The sequence below is a fragment of the Euwallacea fornicatus genome, chromosome 13 (assembly GCF_040115645.1).
Source record: "Euwallacea fornicatus isolate EFF26 chromosome 13, ASM4011564v1, whole genome shotgun sequence".
Classification (NCBI taxonomy): Eukaryota; Metazoa; Arthropoda; class Insecta; order Coleoptera; family Curculionidae; genus Euwallacea; species Euwallacea fornicatus.
In genome coordinates this window covers 1,486,666-1,499,429 of record NC_089553.1, presented here as the reverse complement: position 1 = coordinate 1,499,429, position 12,764 = coordinate 1,486,666, and the positions used below count along the sequence as shown (strand labels likewise).

Below are 12,764 nucleotides of genomic sequence, written 5' to 3'. Positions count from 1 at the left end.
ATTTGGAGCAATAAGGATAGATAAGTTTGAGCGCGTTAATCAGTGACAATGTCAAACGTCAAAAGTTTTTCATGTTGGATTTAGCCAAAGTGGAGAGTTTTCCATTATTTCCTCATTAGTTAGTTTTGTTTAATTTGTTACTTATAATATTGCCGATACCTTATAATAACACCGTATTTACTCATATTACTAGTGAGAGTTAAGTTGGTATATTGAAAAATGGCGTAAGTATTCGTTTTTCCCAAACATATTGCACAGACCTTTAATATTGAATTTCCATTATTCTCCCCTTGTTTTTAGGTCAAAAGTAACATTTAAAATAACTCTAACCTCGGATCCTAAACTTCCCTTTAAAGTGTAAGTAGACTGCTAAATACTACCTTTTATTTCAATGCTAAGTGCCCTTGGGTGCTTGGTACCCAGCTCTGTATTTCTCTCAGATACTACAACTTAAATAGATAAAAGATTCTACGTAAATTATGCCACATGAGTTATATATCAGCAGAATCACATTTAAAGAACCAATTTCTTTGATTATTAGGTCCAGTTGTACAATCATCAATTAATCAATGATTTATTATTGCAAATCAAATATATTTGACAAGGCATAAATAATGCCAAAAGACATTTAAGCATACATAAATTAAATAACAAATACAAATATCAATAGGTTATGAGGGTCATAAATTATTCAAAGTGGAAAGTTTAGAATTTCTAAACACTGAAAAATGTATTTAACCAAGTCTTGTCTCACATTGATTAAAGTTTTCAAGAAAAAAATAACTTTTTCTCATTTACTTTGTCAAAAAATCAGAAATAATTTGAATTATTTCTAATTTTTTGTTTGTATTTGTGTCAGTTATTTCAACTTTTTTGTAGCAGATTAAGATATGTCTTGATATGTTTTTAATTTTGGGAGGTAAGTCAATGGTTCAAAACATGTTCATTTATTTTCATTCAGTTTCCTTATTCAATGATTCTTGAAAGGCTTGAGATTTGTTGATGTTCCTTCTCTATTCTTTAAACTAATAAAAAGTACTTTCCCAAGATTGGTTCACTTTTGGGTCAATCTTCAAGGTCTCTCAAAGATATCATACATGCTCTACCTTGTCACCCATAGGAAGGAACATGAGATTTGCATTTAATTTCATTTGAATTGGTCACGGCAAACCACAATGAGGAAATATTTCTCTTATTGTATGAAATCAATTGTAACTTTAGTCCTCTGCAAAGTAGAATCTTACTCTCCTTTGATAAAAAGCTAATGACAGGTGGTTAAAAACTTTTCTACCATCATCTATAACAGCCTGCTTGGTTTATGCTAAGAAAGCAATAGCTAATGGGATAACATGCAGAAACTGCTCACTTCTGGTATAAACAAATAAATCAGAACTTTATATTTTTTGTGCGTTAGTCAACTTATCAGAAGAATAAATATCTATAGTAATGTTAAGATGCTCTGATTGGCAAAAAAGATTTTGGATGATTTCTGCCTTGTGTTGCATCTCACTTTAATGTAGTATCTCTGATACCAGAAGACCTCAACTTGTCAAGTAAAAGCTTGCAACTTACATTGTGTGAAACCTTTGATAGGTCAAAATGTGGGCCTGCAAGTGAATTACCTTTATCAGGCTCGTCCTCCGGTAAACCGAGAGCTTCAAATAGTGTCATTACAGTAAATTTTTTGGGGAAAAAGTTAAAAAAAATTTCCTAACTTCAACATTATCAATGTTCTTTATGGAAAATAGAAAAAGAATGAATCTCAAAATAGATCCTTGGAGAGTCCCACACCCCAGTCAACTTACCAAATATTTTTGCCTAAAAAAAATCATCACAGAGTTATTTGCCAGGTAGACTTTGGGTTACTCCAGTGCAATTCTTTTAAAATTCACAGAACTGCTGCAGCAATATTGTGGTCAATGCAGTCAAGCACCAGATATTAATCTCAATCCTAAAATTGGTTTTAGCTGAACCAGCTCATAAGAGTAGCGTTGCTGTTAAATTAATTTCATTTGTGACACTGAGTAGCACCAATGCTAACGTGTGAGTTAAATGACAGTTCCGGTTTAGGCAAGCTGACTTTTGAACCATGATTGTACAACTAGACTTTAGTGTTCAGTTGATCCTCTTCAATTACCTGCTTTTACCTACATTTCCTAGTTTCATTGGTAGATTTTCTCAGTGAAACCTGTTATCTTTAAATTCAAAATCTTTCTGCAATGCTTTCAGTTCATTCACTATGTTTTTGAGTCCACCTTATCCATGGAACTTTACTTATTGCCCCCTGTATGCTATAGCAGATAATGACAATAATGTTCAGAATTATTCAGGTCAACAAAAAAAACTTCTATTGTTAAGTCTGTACTTTAATGCTCATTTTCTGATTTTTTTATGGTGTCGATCTACGATCTCTATTTTCTATTTAACACTTTGGCCAATTTTACACTTGCCATGTATATATATATATATTGGAAACCAATAACGATAAAATGGAAAATTTTTCTAATTTAACTAATCGTATATGCATATCTAAATTTGTATTCATATGTAATTTTTAGCTTTAATGGTAAAAATTGCAACAACATATGGGTACCTTATTCTTACTAGGCGGACTACAGACGCTTTATAATTATTAAAATTTCCACGTCTTTATCACATTTCGATTAATATACACTTTATGATGTTTTTTTTCTAAATAAAAGGACTGAATTCGGGTTATTTTGAACTCGTCGCTGAAGTCCATGTCCCGAATCCCATCTAGAGGTTATGCGGTAAAATATTGCACTTTGCCAATAAACCATTATATCTGATACTCAAATGGTTAAAGGTCCGAATATTTCTATTGGTGTCTATGTAATAATAATATCTGTAGTAAAATAATGAAAAATCATCATTCATTTAATTATTGACGGGATGTTAGTTTATTCTCTGATGTGAGAATGTTCTGAACTACTGACCCAAAACGATGATGAAGGATAAGCAACTGTAAAGGTATTTAGTTTGGCTAGCTTTTGTTGTTTTTAGTTATACCGAATGGTTTCAAGTACCTTTCATTATGATTTATGATTTCTTTAAACCACTTTAAGGATACGCATACATGTTGTTTCTTAAGAAATCTCTTAAAACGGAACGAAAGACTGGGAATGTTGAGTTAAAAATTATTCAGCTATTGGAGGTTTTGGTAGAACTTTAAACCTACTTTCAAAAACTTGCTGTTGCAATACAAGAAAATTTCCATGAATAAGGTCTATCTAAAAACTTCGTGGTTGAACTGTAACCTCACGCAACATCTAATAACACTTTTTTCTCTTGACAGATAGCTCAAATCATTGAAAGAACCTACTAATATGGGACAAGCCCAAGATGAATGTGAACGACATTTCCGAGGGTTCCTCTAATGTAACACAGGTGTTGAAGACCTTTCAAAAATTTCTCGTTTGGTTTGAGAACCCTTTATGGCCCCAGGATCCCAGCGTAAAGGACATATTGTTGTCATTTAAATTGGGGAACTTCATAGAAAAAACTGTAAAAACTTTTGATGAGAGAGAGTTTTTGACTCAATTTTTGCTTCTTTTCAATCTATGGGGGAAAGATAAGTTAAATTTAAAAGCTTACAATGAGGAATTTTACAAAGTGGTGAATGATCATTTATTATGCAAGCTGTTTAAATACCCAAACATTAATGAATGCACGCTTGATGTTGCAGTAAGGGTTTATACTTCTTTCTACCCCAAGGAGCGTTTTCAGAAGTGCTTGCAGAGCCTTCTTAGTAGTTCTTGTTCCTTAAGAGTAATTGCAGAATTTGTTAATGATGAAGTCTCAGACACGAGTGTAATTGAAAACAAACTGATTTTAAGGAAGTGGAAGGAATATTGCTCTTCCGGGCGAAAGGAGGATCTAAAGACTGAAATTAGCTCTTATTTATCGTCGTTTAAGCTGGAAGAAAAATTACTGAGGCTAATAAGCATTTTAGCTTTAAAACAACTAGAGTTTGAAGAGGATGGTGAAGTTGTAGATTTAATTTTGCAATGTTTATTAAAGAAAATGTCAGACCGCAGTGTTTCGTCCGAGGCATTTTGGCTTACTCTGTTCACAAATATTGATTATAATCATATAAGAGAATTATGTAAAAACCATCCAAAATTCCTAGAATCCCTACTGAATTTTATTGAGTACCTTGGAAGTAGGATGCAAAAGGACTCTAACAGTGATTATGCAGAATGGACTGTAGATTCTAACGTGTGCTTCTGTCAAGAACTATCCTATTTTAATATAGTGATTTTTTTAAAGGTTTTATGTGAGGACTGTGTTGTTAAAGATGTGGTTATAGAGAAACTAAATGAAGCTAAAGAACATTGTAATGTTGAACTGTGGTACCAAGCAATTGGGGATATCTTAGAGTGACAATAATGGAGTAATTTTCAGGTTAAGCGTTCCAGATCAAACGCCATTTACAGCGGTGTTAAAATTTGCCGCTGAGGAATTTAAAGTACCCCCCGCAACCTCCGCTATTATCACTGATGATGGAGTCGGAATCAACCCCCAACAAACGGCGGGTAAGACCCTCGACAACAGCTTATTTAGATCCTTAGAATAGAACCGCTCATTTAAAATGTTTCTTTATTCTAGGAAATGTATTTTTAAAACATGGTTCAGAGCTGAGGTTAATACCTAGAGACAGAGTGGGAAGTTCTTAAACAAAAATATGTCTACCTGCCGTCTTTAGTTTATGTGGGGTTATTCTAATGTATGTTATTATTTTTTCAAATAATAATCAAATTTTATAAACAAATAAAAGTCTCAGTTTGGTTATTAATGTATTTGTCATCAATATGAAACTACACTACTCGAAACACTAGTGACGATTGCGTATTAATAAATAAATATAAAACTAATACACCAATAATATATAAAATTATAAAATAAGTTACAAAAAGGAAATAGATACGTATCAATATAGCACTTATATTACTATTAATATGTTACTATGGCGTACCAAAATACAAATCGAGTATTTTTGAGCTTACAATACTGAGGGCAAAGCGGAAGCTTTGGACTCCTATGCGGAGTCGAAATGTTCATGAAACATCGAAAATTGTGACACACCATGGAATGCCTTTTTAGACTGATAATGGCAGTGACCATAGATTGAGTTTGAAGGGTTGTGGAAATACAAACTTAAGTCGGATTCTAAGAAAAATGTGTAAGATTGTAATTTTTTTGTATGGCACTAACATATTGATTTTTCGTTTAGGTACAATTATATTGGAGGTATTTTTGTTCAGTTGTGCAATATGAAATATTAGAATCATTAGTGGAGGAATCGAAAGCTGAAAGAGAATACCTTATGGCCTAATTAAATACCTATTATTTTATTGCCTTATTTTTCGAATACACTGTAGTTTTATGGCTTTGTTTTTAACAGAAAACGGGCCTGTTTCCCTTGAAGTTGTTTATTTATTTTTGTTTAAATATCGGAATAAATACTTTAATAAATTCATTCTCCGACCCTTCACTATAAAATCAATCAATAGACATTTACAAAAGTAATAAAAAAACATTTAGGAAGTAATATAAAAAACTTTGGCCTCGTATTTCCAGCTTTAGTAGCCGCTAGAAAGGGCCCACGCATGGAAATTATCGATAAATCAAGCGCTTATTTATCTAAAAATCACATAAAATAAAGAGAGTTTATTGAAATCATAGCCAGACTCGTTTTAGTAACTAATTGTAATCTCACTCGTTCCATTCTTTTTCGTCCACTCCTTCCATGTCGTCTTGTTCCAATTTCAAGTTAACTTCCAGCCTGTTGCTGACAGACTTCTGGATCTGTGTTAAAAGAAAAATAAGATAATTTTAAGGAGGGATAAGAATTGGCAATACCTCATCCTGTTTGTTTTTCGTTTGAGCACTTAATTCAGGATTCCAAGCTAGCTTGTTATATGGTTTGGATGTAGCGATAAACGGACTAGAAGCCGATTTGTTTATTACTCGGTTTTCCTGACTGGGTTGATTTTCTGACACTAAAAATATTTGAAAAAGTTTTTGTCAAATACTTGATGCGATGCATCATCATTATAATACTTTCTCATAAAACTCTTCAATAAAATGTGATCACTCAGGTGAATGAACCGACAATTTAGGATTTTATCTACAACCTGCAGAATAATTTTTTGTAAGCAAAGTTAAAGTCTTTGTACTTTTGTGGTAACTTTTTGCTTGATTAAGCAAACTACTTATTAAGCGTTGTACTCTTAATGTCTGTTTTTTTTTTAAATTCTTTGTACTTTGCGAGATGATAATTTTAATGGAAATGTAGAAATTGATAAATGCCTTTCTCTGATTTCGTCGTTCTATAGAAATGATCTTGCTGGCAAAGTTGATCAGAAATTTTGCCAGGTCTAAAATAACGTTTCCAGTAGTTTTTTTTCACAACCCAATAATACTCACGAGATTCCATCCCTTCAGGTTTCAAACTCATCCTAGCAACCGCCTTGTCTTTTCCACTAAACCATTCAGTGCTGGAACAGGTGGGCTTCCATGCTATCTAAACAGAAAAATTAAGGATATTTGAGTGCATTAAGCAAACGTCCGTCTTACTCGTGTGGGTGGGAATAAATCGTCCTGGAAGAGTTCCGTTTTGATCCTTGGCACTGTGAAACTCAAAGGTTCAATTGAGTTATTAGTCAGGCGGTACGCTTTAGCGAATTCGACGTTCTGAATTTCACAGACGTTTTTCGGCAAAAAGGAGAGTCCCTGATGTAGTGAGTTGCACCTGTGATGGCTCAGAGGGCAGATATAAGGGTGTTCTTCTGTGATTTCGAAAGCGTAAATCGTCAAATCGCCCTAAAGAAAAAAAAATGAAATTTTTAATGGAAGTGAAAATTTGTCGGTGAAATGGATATATTTCAACCTTTCCAGTGCAAAAGAGCGTGGAACTATCTTCGTCGTAAAACGGTATTAAAATTGCGGGAGAAACGTCGAGACCCACAGTGTTAAGAGGATTACTCAAATCTGTTGTTTTGTAAACACTAATCTGTCTTTCTGAAACCTTATCAAAACCAGTGGTGACCAAATAACGTCCATCCAAAGCCCAAACGATTCGAGCACCGCGATTCCCCTCAGGACCTGAAAAAACTTAGTAAAGTCTGCATATTTAACCCTTTTTAAATTAAAAACCTTTTCCTTCTTTTACAGGCAAATCGCTTTTTCTTGGATTGTACAAGCGTATTTTCCCATCTTTGCATACTGTAGCGCATTGGCTGCCGCAGGGAGACCACGAGAAGCTAAAAATTTGGTCCGTGTGTCCTTTCAGGGTTATTTGGTCCGTCATTGTGGTTAAATCCCACACTTTGATAGTCATGTCATATGATCCTTTAAAAGAAAATTTGTCTAATTTATTAGATTTTATTTGTAAAGTATTACCTGATGCCAAAATGTCTTTGGCAGTGGGATGAAACTTTATGAAATAGATTTTGTCCCCATGCGCGTTGAATTCTCCCTCAGGCTCATTTGTGGGCTCCGCGAGTCCCCCACTGGGAATTTTCCATATTTTGACCACACCATCGTCACAAGCGACTGCTAATCGTTGGTAATCAAATGGGTCCCATTGAAAGTCCATTACGTTGTTACCGTGGACCAAGGTGGGAATCACACCATCTGGCAATTTCCCTGTTTAAAAAAAAGTTATAATGAAAGCCTAAATTTTATCATTCAAAAATACCAGTCTTGCTTAATTCGAATATTGCAATTTTGCCTCCAGGACCGCTTAAGGGAACAGCCACTCTTTCTGGATTAGCTACAAGTTAAAATATTATCACAAAAATGTATTATGTTATTATTAGGTAATTTCACCATGAAATCCGTCGCATTCGCCAGGTATCTGCCTACTCAGATTTCTAATATTCTCAATGTGGAAACTTTTATGGGCAGTTGTACCTTTCAAATGCCTGAATTTTGACACTCTTCCTGCATAAACATTTTCCAATAATGTATTATTCAATGTCTTCAAGAATTTAGGTCACTCACCGAAAACAGTGGATGTTCTCTTGGGAGCTGGAGTAGACTCATTTTTCTTCGCCGTGTTAATATCTAGGGACTGCTGTTTTGCTACTGGAACGCTCCTTCTGGAATCATTAATCAACTTAAAGAATACTACTAGTAAATGCTAAATTTACCTATTGCTATCATCTTCAGACTGCTTATGACCTTTTAAAGAGTCCTTCCGTCGTAACATCACCGGGGAAGATACGCTCTTTTCAATTATAACAGCTGGTTGGTCCTGATGTGACTGAGATCTCTCGTATAACTTGCGCCTTTCGGCAATGCTGCTCCTCTGCGTGGAATTCCTTTCGAAATTTGCAGCCTGATCCGTGTTATCGAAATTGTCTTCAGGCTCGGTTTCCTTGGAACTGGTGCGCGTTTCAAAGAGCTTTCTTCGCTCTGCTGTACTCGGAGTTTTAGGAATGTAACCTATACATTTTTTATGATGACAATAGAATTAAACTAACTATGAACCAACCAGAATCACAGGAAGTCTCTTCCTCTCCACTAGATCCGGACTTCCCGTTTTCGTTGTCTTGTTTCAAGGGCTCGATATCGCTTGTTGGTGATTTTTCTTTTTCTGGCTCTGCTATTACATCTGCAGACTGGTTGCTATAGATTTAATTACTGTTGTAATATTGAAGAGTTTAAAGAAAATAAATTTGGTTACCTTGCCGTAACATGCCCGTTTGACGAAGTAACTCCGGGCACTTGGGGCACAGAAAAAACTTTACTGAATGTATTTTCAGTGTCGTTCAAATTAGGAGGAGTAAAGGGTTTCGGGCCCAGCCTCGGCTGAAATTAAAAGTCAAGTTAGTACATGATTATGTCGTGTGGGTTGGTAATTTTGCGTGGGTAAAAATTACAGTGAAAGCGTAAAAATTTCATGCATTTAATATTTTTTTCGCGCGTCGTGGTGGCAAGAATATATTAAAAACTATTATTCAAATATTTGTAAAATATTCAGATAAGTATTTGAGTACAATAAATATTCTCATTTGAAGCAAATAACTAATTATTGGTTATTCAAATAAATTTTTAAATAACAATTCAAATGACAAAATCGGGAATCATGTCAGTCTAATATGAACACTTTCTATTCTCTTGACCCTCTTTCACGCCAATCTCTTTATGTAGCTACTACCTGCTCCGTCTGTGGGAATTGGAGCTCTTTCAACAATTTAAACAACACCAATAAATATTCACAAATAGTGGCAATACAGTGACTTCTACAAATTACCAAAAAATGTGCCAAAATGCTACGAAAAATGAGGTGCAATAAAGAAAAAAACACTCCACAACACCTATTATAACCTTGTATCCTCCCAGAGGACCATTAGGGTTCACCGAGGTGACCACAGGTGCGCAACTATTGGTTCTAGGTCTAGCCACGGGTTTAGGAGTAATTTCGTCAATCACCGCCTCACAAACTGAGCCGGTACGGGTGCTTCTAGGCAATGGTTTCGGCGGAGTTATAGATTGAAGCTGTGCCTTTGGATTTTCAATGTTATTTTTATGTAAAACCAATGATGTTGCTGATAAAATGAATCCTAGCAAAGGAAAAAACGCATAAAATCATGTCTCACCTTCTCTTTGTCAATAACAACATCGTCGCTGGAAGCTTTGTTCAGTATATTCTTCTTTTCAACATCCTCAAAGTTTTTCCTAGGATCCTGTTCTTCAATTAGATCTTCCTTATTCTTTTGGATCTCTTTAACAATACTTCTTACTGGATGTAACTCAGGTTTCATAGTAGATTCAACCACTTTGGGCTTCAGGACAGTTGCTACAGATATTTCTTTGGATTTCTCATATTCTTCACGCAAGTCTTTAAGAGATCCTTTGTGAACCTATTAAAGAACCTATTAAGGGCAATATAATTTAGTAAGAAATGCGTACAATAATTGGTTCTTCGCCTTTTTCTCTTTTATTGGGGTCTAAACTGATTTTAGGCATGGGCAGGTTCATGCCTTCCATCCACTGATCGGCGGTTAGATCTGTTTTGTATCCAGGAGTATCAGGAAACAAATCAGCATGGAAATCTCTATACAGAATTACATCAACATTGCAAATTTTTCAAGAATAGCGTGTATACCTATAAGTTTTTCTGGGCACTTGATAAGTGACTGGTACAACAGAACTGCTGGTCAGTTGCAGGACCCTGTTGACTTCCCCTTGCATCACATTAAGGGCTCTTTTAGGCACCAGGCAGGCTCCTTTTGTTTGTTCGCCAGAATGGCGAATGCCTTCAATGAGATAGGGCTCTCTCTCAGTGACTTCCATATAACCAATAGTGGTATCACCTTAAATTTAAGGCTCTAAATTACGGGAATGGATACTTTTGTTGTTAATACCTTTTCCAGCCAAAAAGAGCATACCAGTGTCGGCATCATAAAGAGGTATTAATATTCCAGTGGAGCAATCGAGCTCAAGTGTTTTTTCAGTCTCTTTGAAATTCCTTAAATCCCTGTGGGGTGTTAATTGTTAAAGAGAGTGAAAAAAAAGTACTGATAAAGATTCCAAACTTATAAAAAAAAGGAAAAAGTGGTGTGAAAAACATTTGTGTGATCAAAAGTGAAAACTGGAATTCAAGATACAGGGCGTTACAAATCGAGTTCATTAGCATAGCTGTTTTTTTATTTTTCAAGTATTATATTTGTGGAGTTATCACCAATCCTGATGTTATGTCTAATCAGCAGCACTTTTAGTGACAAGCTTCATTTAGGTTGTTTTCATTATAGGTAGATGATTTATGGTAAAATTTATGTTGGTTGTACACCCTTTTATTTTAAATAGAGTTATGATTTGAAAATTGAGTTTCTTCAAATAATAATAGAAATTTTTGGAAATTTCTGTATATGAGTGTGAAAGCATCACTAATCTTTATACAATAAATAGTTATACATTCACCTAAAACATGACAACTTTATGAATAAAAAGACTGTTTGATCCAATTAAAATACTTTATATATCATTTGCTGTGTATATGGCATAGATTGAAAATACTCTGATTACTTTACTGTGTACTAAAATGTGCAACTTTACTGCCATTTAACTAACTTTTTATCTCTTATGATTACAGAAACAGCAACACTAAGGAATTCCAATTTGTAACAGCCTTTATAACTTGGTATAAGAATGAAAAGGCATTTTAAACACAGTATTTAAATTCCAATAACAATGTAGTAAAAAGGTTTTAATTTAAGGAACAAAGGGAAACACAGGATGAATATAAATTAAAATCACATATTGACACACAACATATATCCACAACAAACCTAATAATGATTTGTCTTAATCTTTGTGCATCGAAACCTGTAGTCAATATTTTGTCTTGGTCCCCTAGCCAAACAACTCTAGAGTCCTTAATGCTCTGATGACTATTAGCCTGTTTTATACATGGGGATGATGCTCTAGGGTCAATTATTCTAACCTAGACATCAGTTCCAACATATAGAAAAAAATACCCCCTAAAATTATCACATACTTGCTTGTCCTTGCAAGAAGTGGCCAAAAGGGTTCCATCTCTCTTCCAACTTACAGATTGAATCACTTCATCATGATCACTATTTGAGAATAGTTCTTTTTCTGAGATTAAATCCCACAGAGTTAGAGTAGTGTATGAAGTGGAATGTAATAAAAAATTGGATGTGGGATGAAAGCCAACAGTTTCAACCCTGCGTTGCTTATGGGAAAAAATGCACTCAGGGTTGCTTAAAGATTCCTACAAAAGAGTTGTGATTGAGATGGATTATTAAAATTTGCTGCTAAATGGGACAATACCGTTAACCCTTCTGGGGGAATACACCATATTTTGACCAGACAGTCTTGAGATCCAGTGGCCAAAAGGCCATCATGAAATGGGGAAAAATCTAAGTCTGTTACAGTGTCTGAATGTGCGTGCAGTAAAGGCATAAGTTTGGTCTTTCTACCACAATCATCTAGGAGTTAAAAAAATATATAAAAAAAGAAATTTAAAATGGCCACTTGAGCTACCAATGGGCAAAACAGCTAAGCTAGAACCTGCATGGTCCCAGTTAAAAGCCATAAATTTGGCCGAAGCAGCAATATTATTGCCATAAGTTTGGTAAGACCCCACACAAATATCCCTAATGTAAGTCTCGGGTTTGGGGACAATGGGGGCTGCATTTTTGTATTTAGAAGCTTTAAACCGCCAAGCCATTGTTCAGTTAATGGAGCTAGAAATTTGCTCTATTGACAAACACACGTAAATTACATGAAAATTGCTTACTTTTAGCAGCTCAACTTGAAAGCCGGATCAGAGGGTGAAACTTCTTTAACACTTCCTGAGAAGAGGCTCTTCAGCCTTTAAACGTATGGGCCCAGATAACACTAGCACGTTAATTTTCACCAAAAAAGGCAAAATAACTTTTGTGCAAAAAAATAATTGGAAAATACTGAAATAAGGTGCATTTAACTTAAAAATATCATAAAAATAACGCCCTAAAAATCCACCCCTTTGTTTGACAGCTTGACAAGGCAACAAAAGACAAACAATTGGAAAAAAAATTACCAAGCGACGTAGAAATGTCATGCGATTGACAGAACAATAGTCTTGAAATAAGTCTGTTCTTTTTTTCTGCGATATGGTGACGTAGATATGAGAAAGAGGACATGATTTTCCATACAATAATGAAGTGCTGTTCGATGAAGTTATGCAACCAGATTAACTTTCATTAAAATTTGTTGCAAATATTTAG

At 34.7% G+C, this 12,764-nt stretch overlaps 2 protein-coding genes across 7 annotated transcripts; one reads left to right on the top strand and one right to left on the bottom strand.

Annotated features, from left to right (window-relative positions):
* The first annotated feature begins 60 nt into the window (after positions 1–60).
* Positions 61–4,816, top strand: Ufm1 (Ubiquitin-fold modifier 1). Of its 4 annotated transcripts, none has more exons than XM_066289635.1 (5): positions 61–224; positions 301–357; positions 3,317–4,370; positions 4,426–4,556; positions 4,630–4,816. In XM_066289635.1, exons 3-5 carry the CDS (start codon positions 3,364–3,366, stop codon positions 4,695–4,697), a joined length of 1,206 nt encoding a protein of 401 aa, XP_066145732.1. In that variant the 5' UTR covers positions 61–224; positions 301–357; positions 3,317–3,363; the 3' UTR covers positions 4,698–4,816. The 4 variants fall into 4 exon arrangements, with proteins under 4 accessions (XP_066145732.1, XP_066145731.1, XP_066145730.1 ...); XM_066289633.1 differs by having other exon boundaries at positions 62–224; positions 3,317–4,373; XM_066289634.1 differs by lacking the exon at positions 301–357 and having other exon boundaries at positions 3,317–4,373.
* pod1 (coronin pod1) lies at positions 4,805–12,572 on the bottom strand. Of its 3 annotated transcripts, XM_066289628.1 has the most exons (23): positions 12,296–12,572; positions 12,040–12,242; positions 11,827–11,984; positions 11,531–11,767; positions 11,322–11,476; positions 10,398–10,510; positions 10,139–10,346; positions 9,943–10,087; positions 9,630–9,893; positions 9,358–9,534; positions 8,714–8,838; positions 8,522–8,655; positions 8,178–8,472; positions 8,029–8,126; positions 7,855–7,968; positions 7,724–7,798; positions 7,426–7,671; positions 7,180–7,374; positions 6,914–7,128; positions 6,601–6,846; positions 6,451–6,547; positions 5,884–6,023; positions 4,805–5,829 (listed from the first exon to the last, which is right to left on the bottom strand). In XM_066289628.1, the coding sequence occupies exons 2-23, from the start codon at positions 12,224–12,226 to the stop codon at positions 5,737–5,739; spliced, it is 3,717 nt and encodes a 1,238-aa protein (XP_066145725.1). In that variant the 5' UTR covers positions 12,227–12,242; positions 12,296–12,572; the 3' UTR covers positions 4,805–5,736. The 3 variants fall into 3 exon arrangements, with proteins under 3 accessions (XP_066145725.1, XP_066145727.1, XP_066145726.1); XM_066289630.1 differs by lacking the exon at positions 12,040–12,242; XM_066289629.1 differs by lacking the exon at positions 9,358–9,534 and having other exon boundaries at positions 12,296–12,571.
* Between the last annotated feature and the right edge of the window lie 192 nt (positions 12,573–12,764).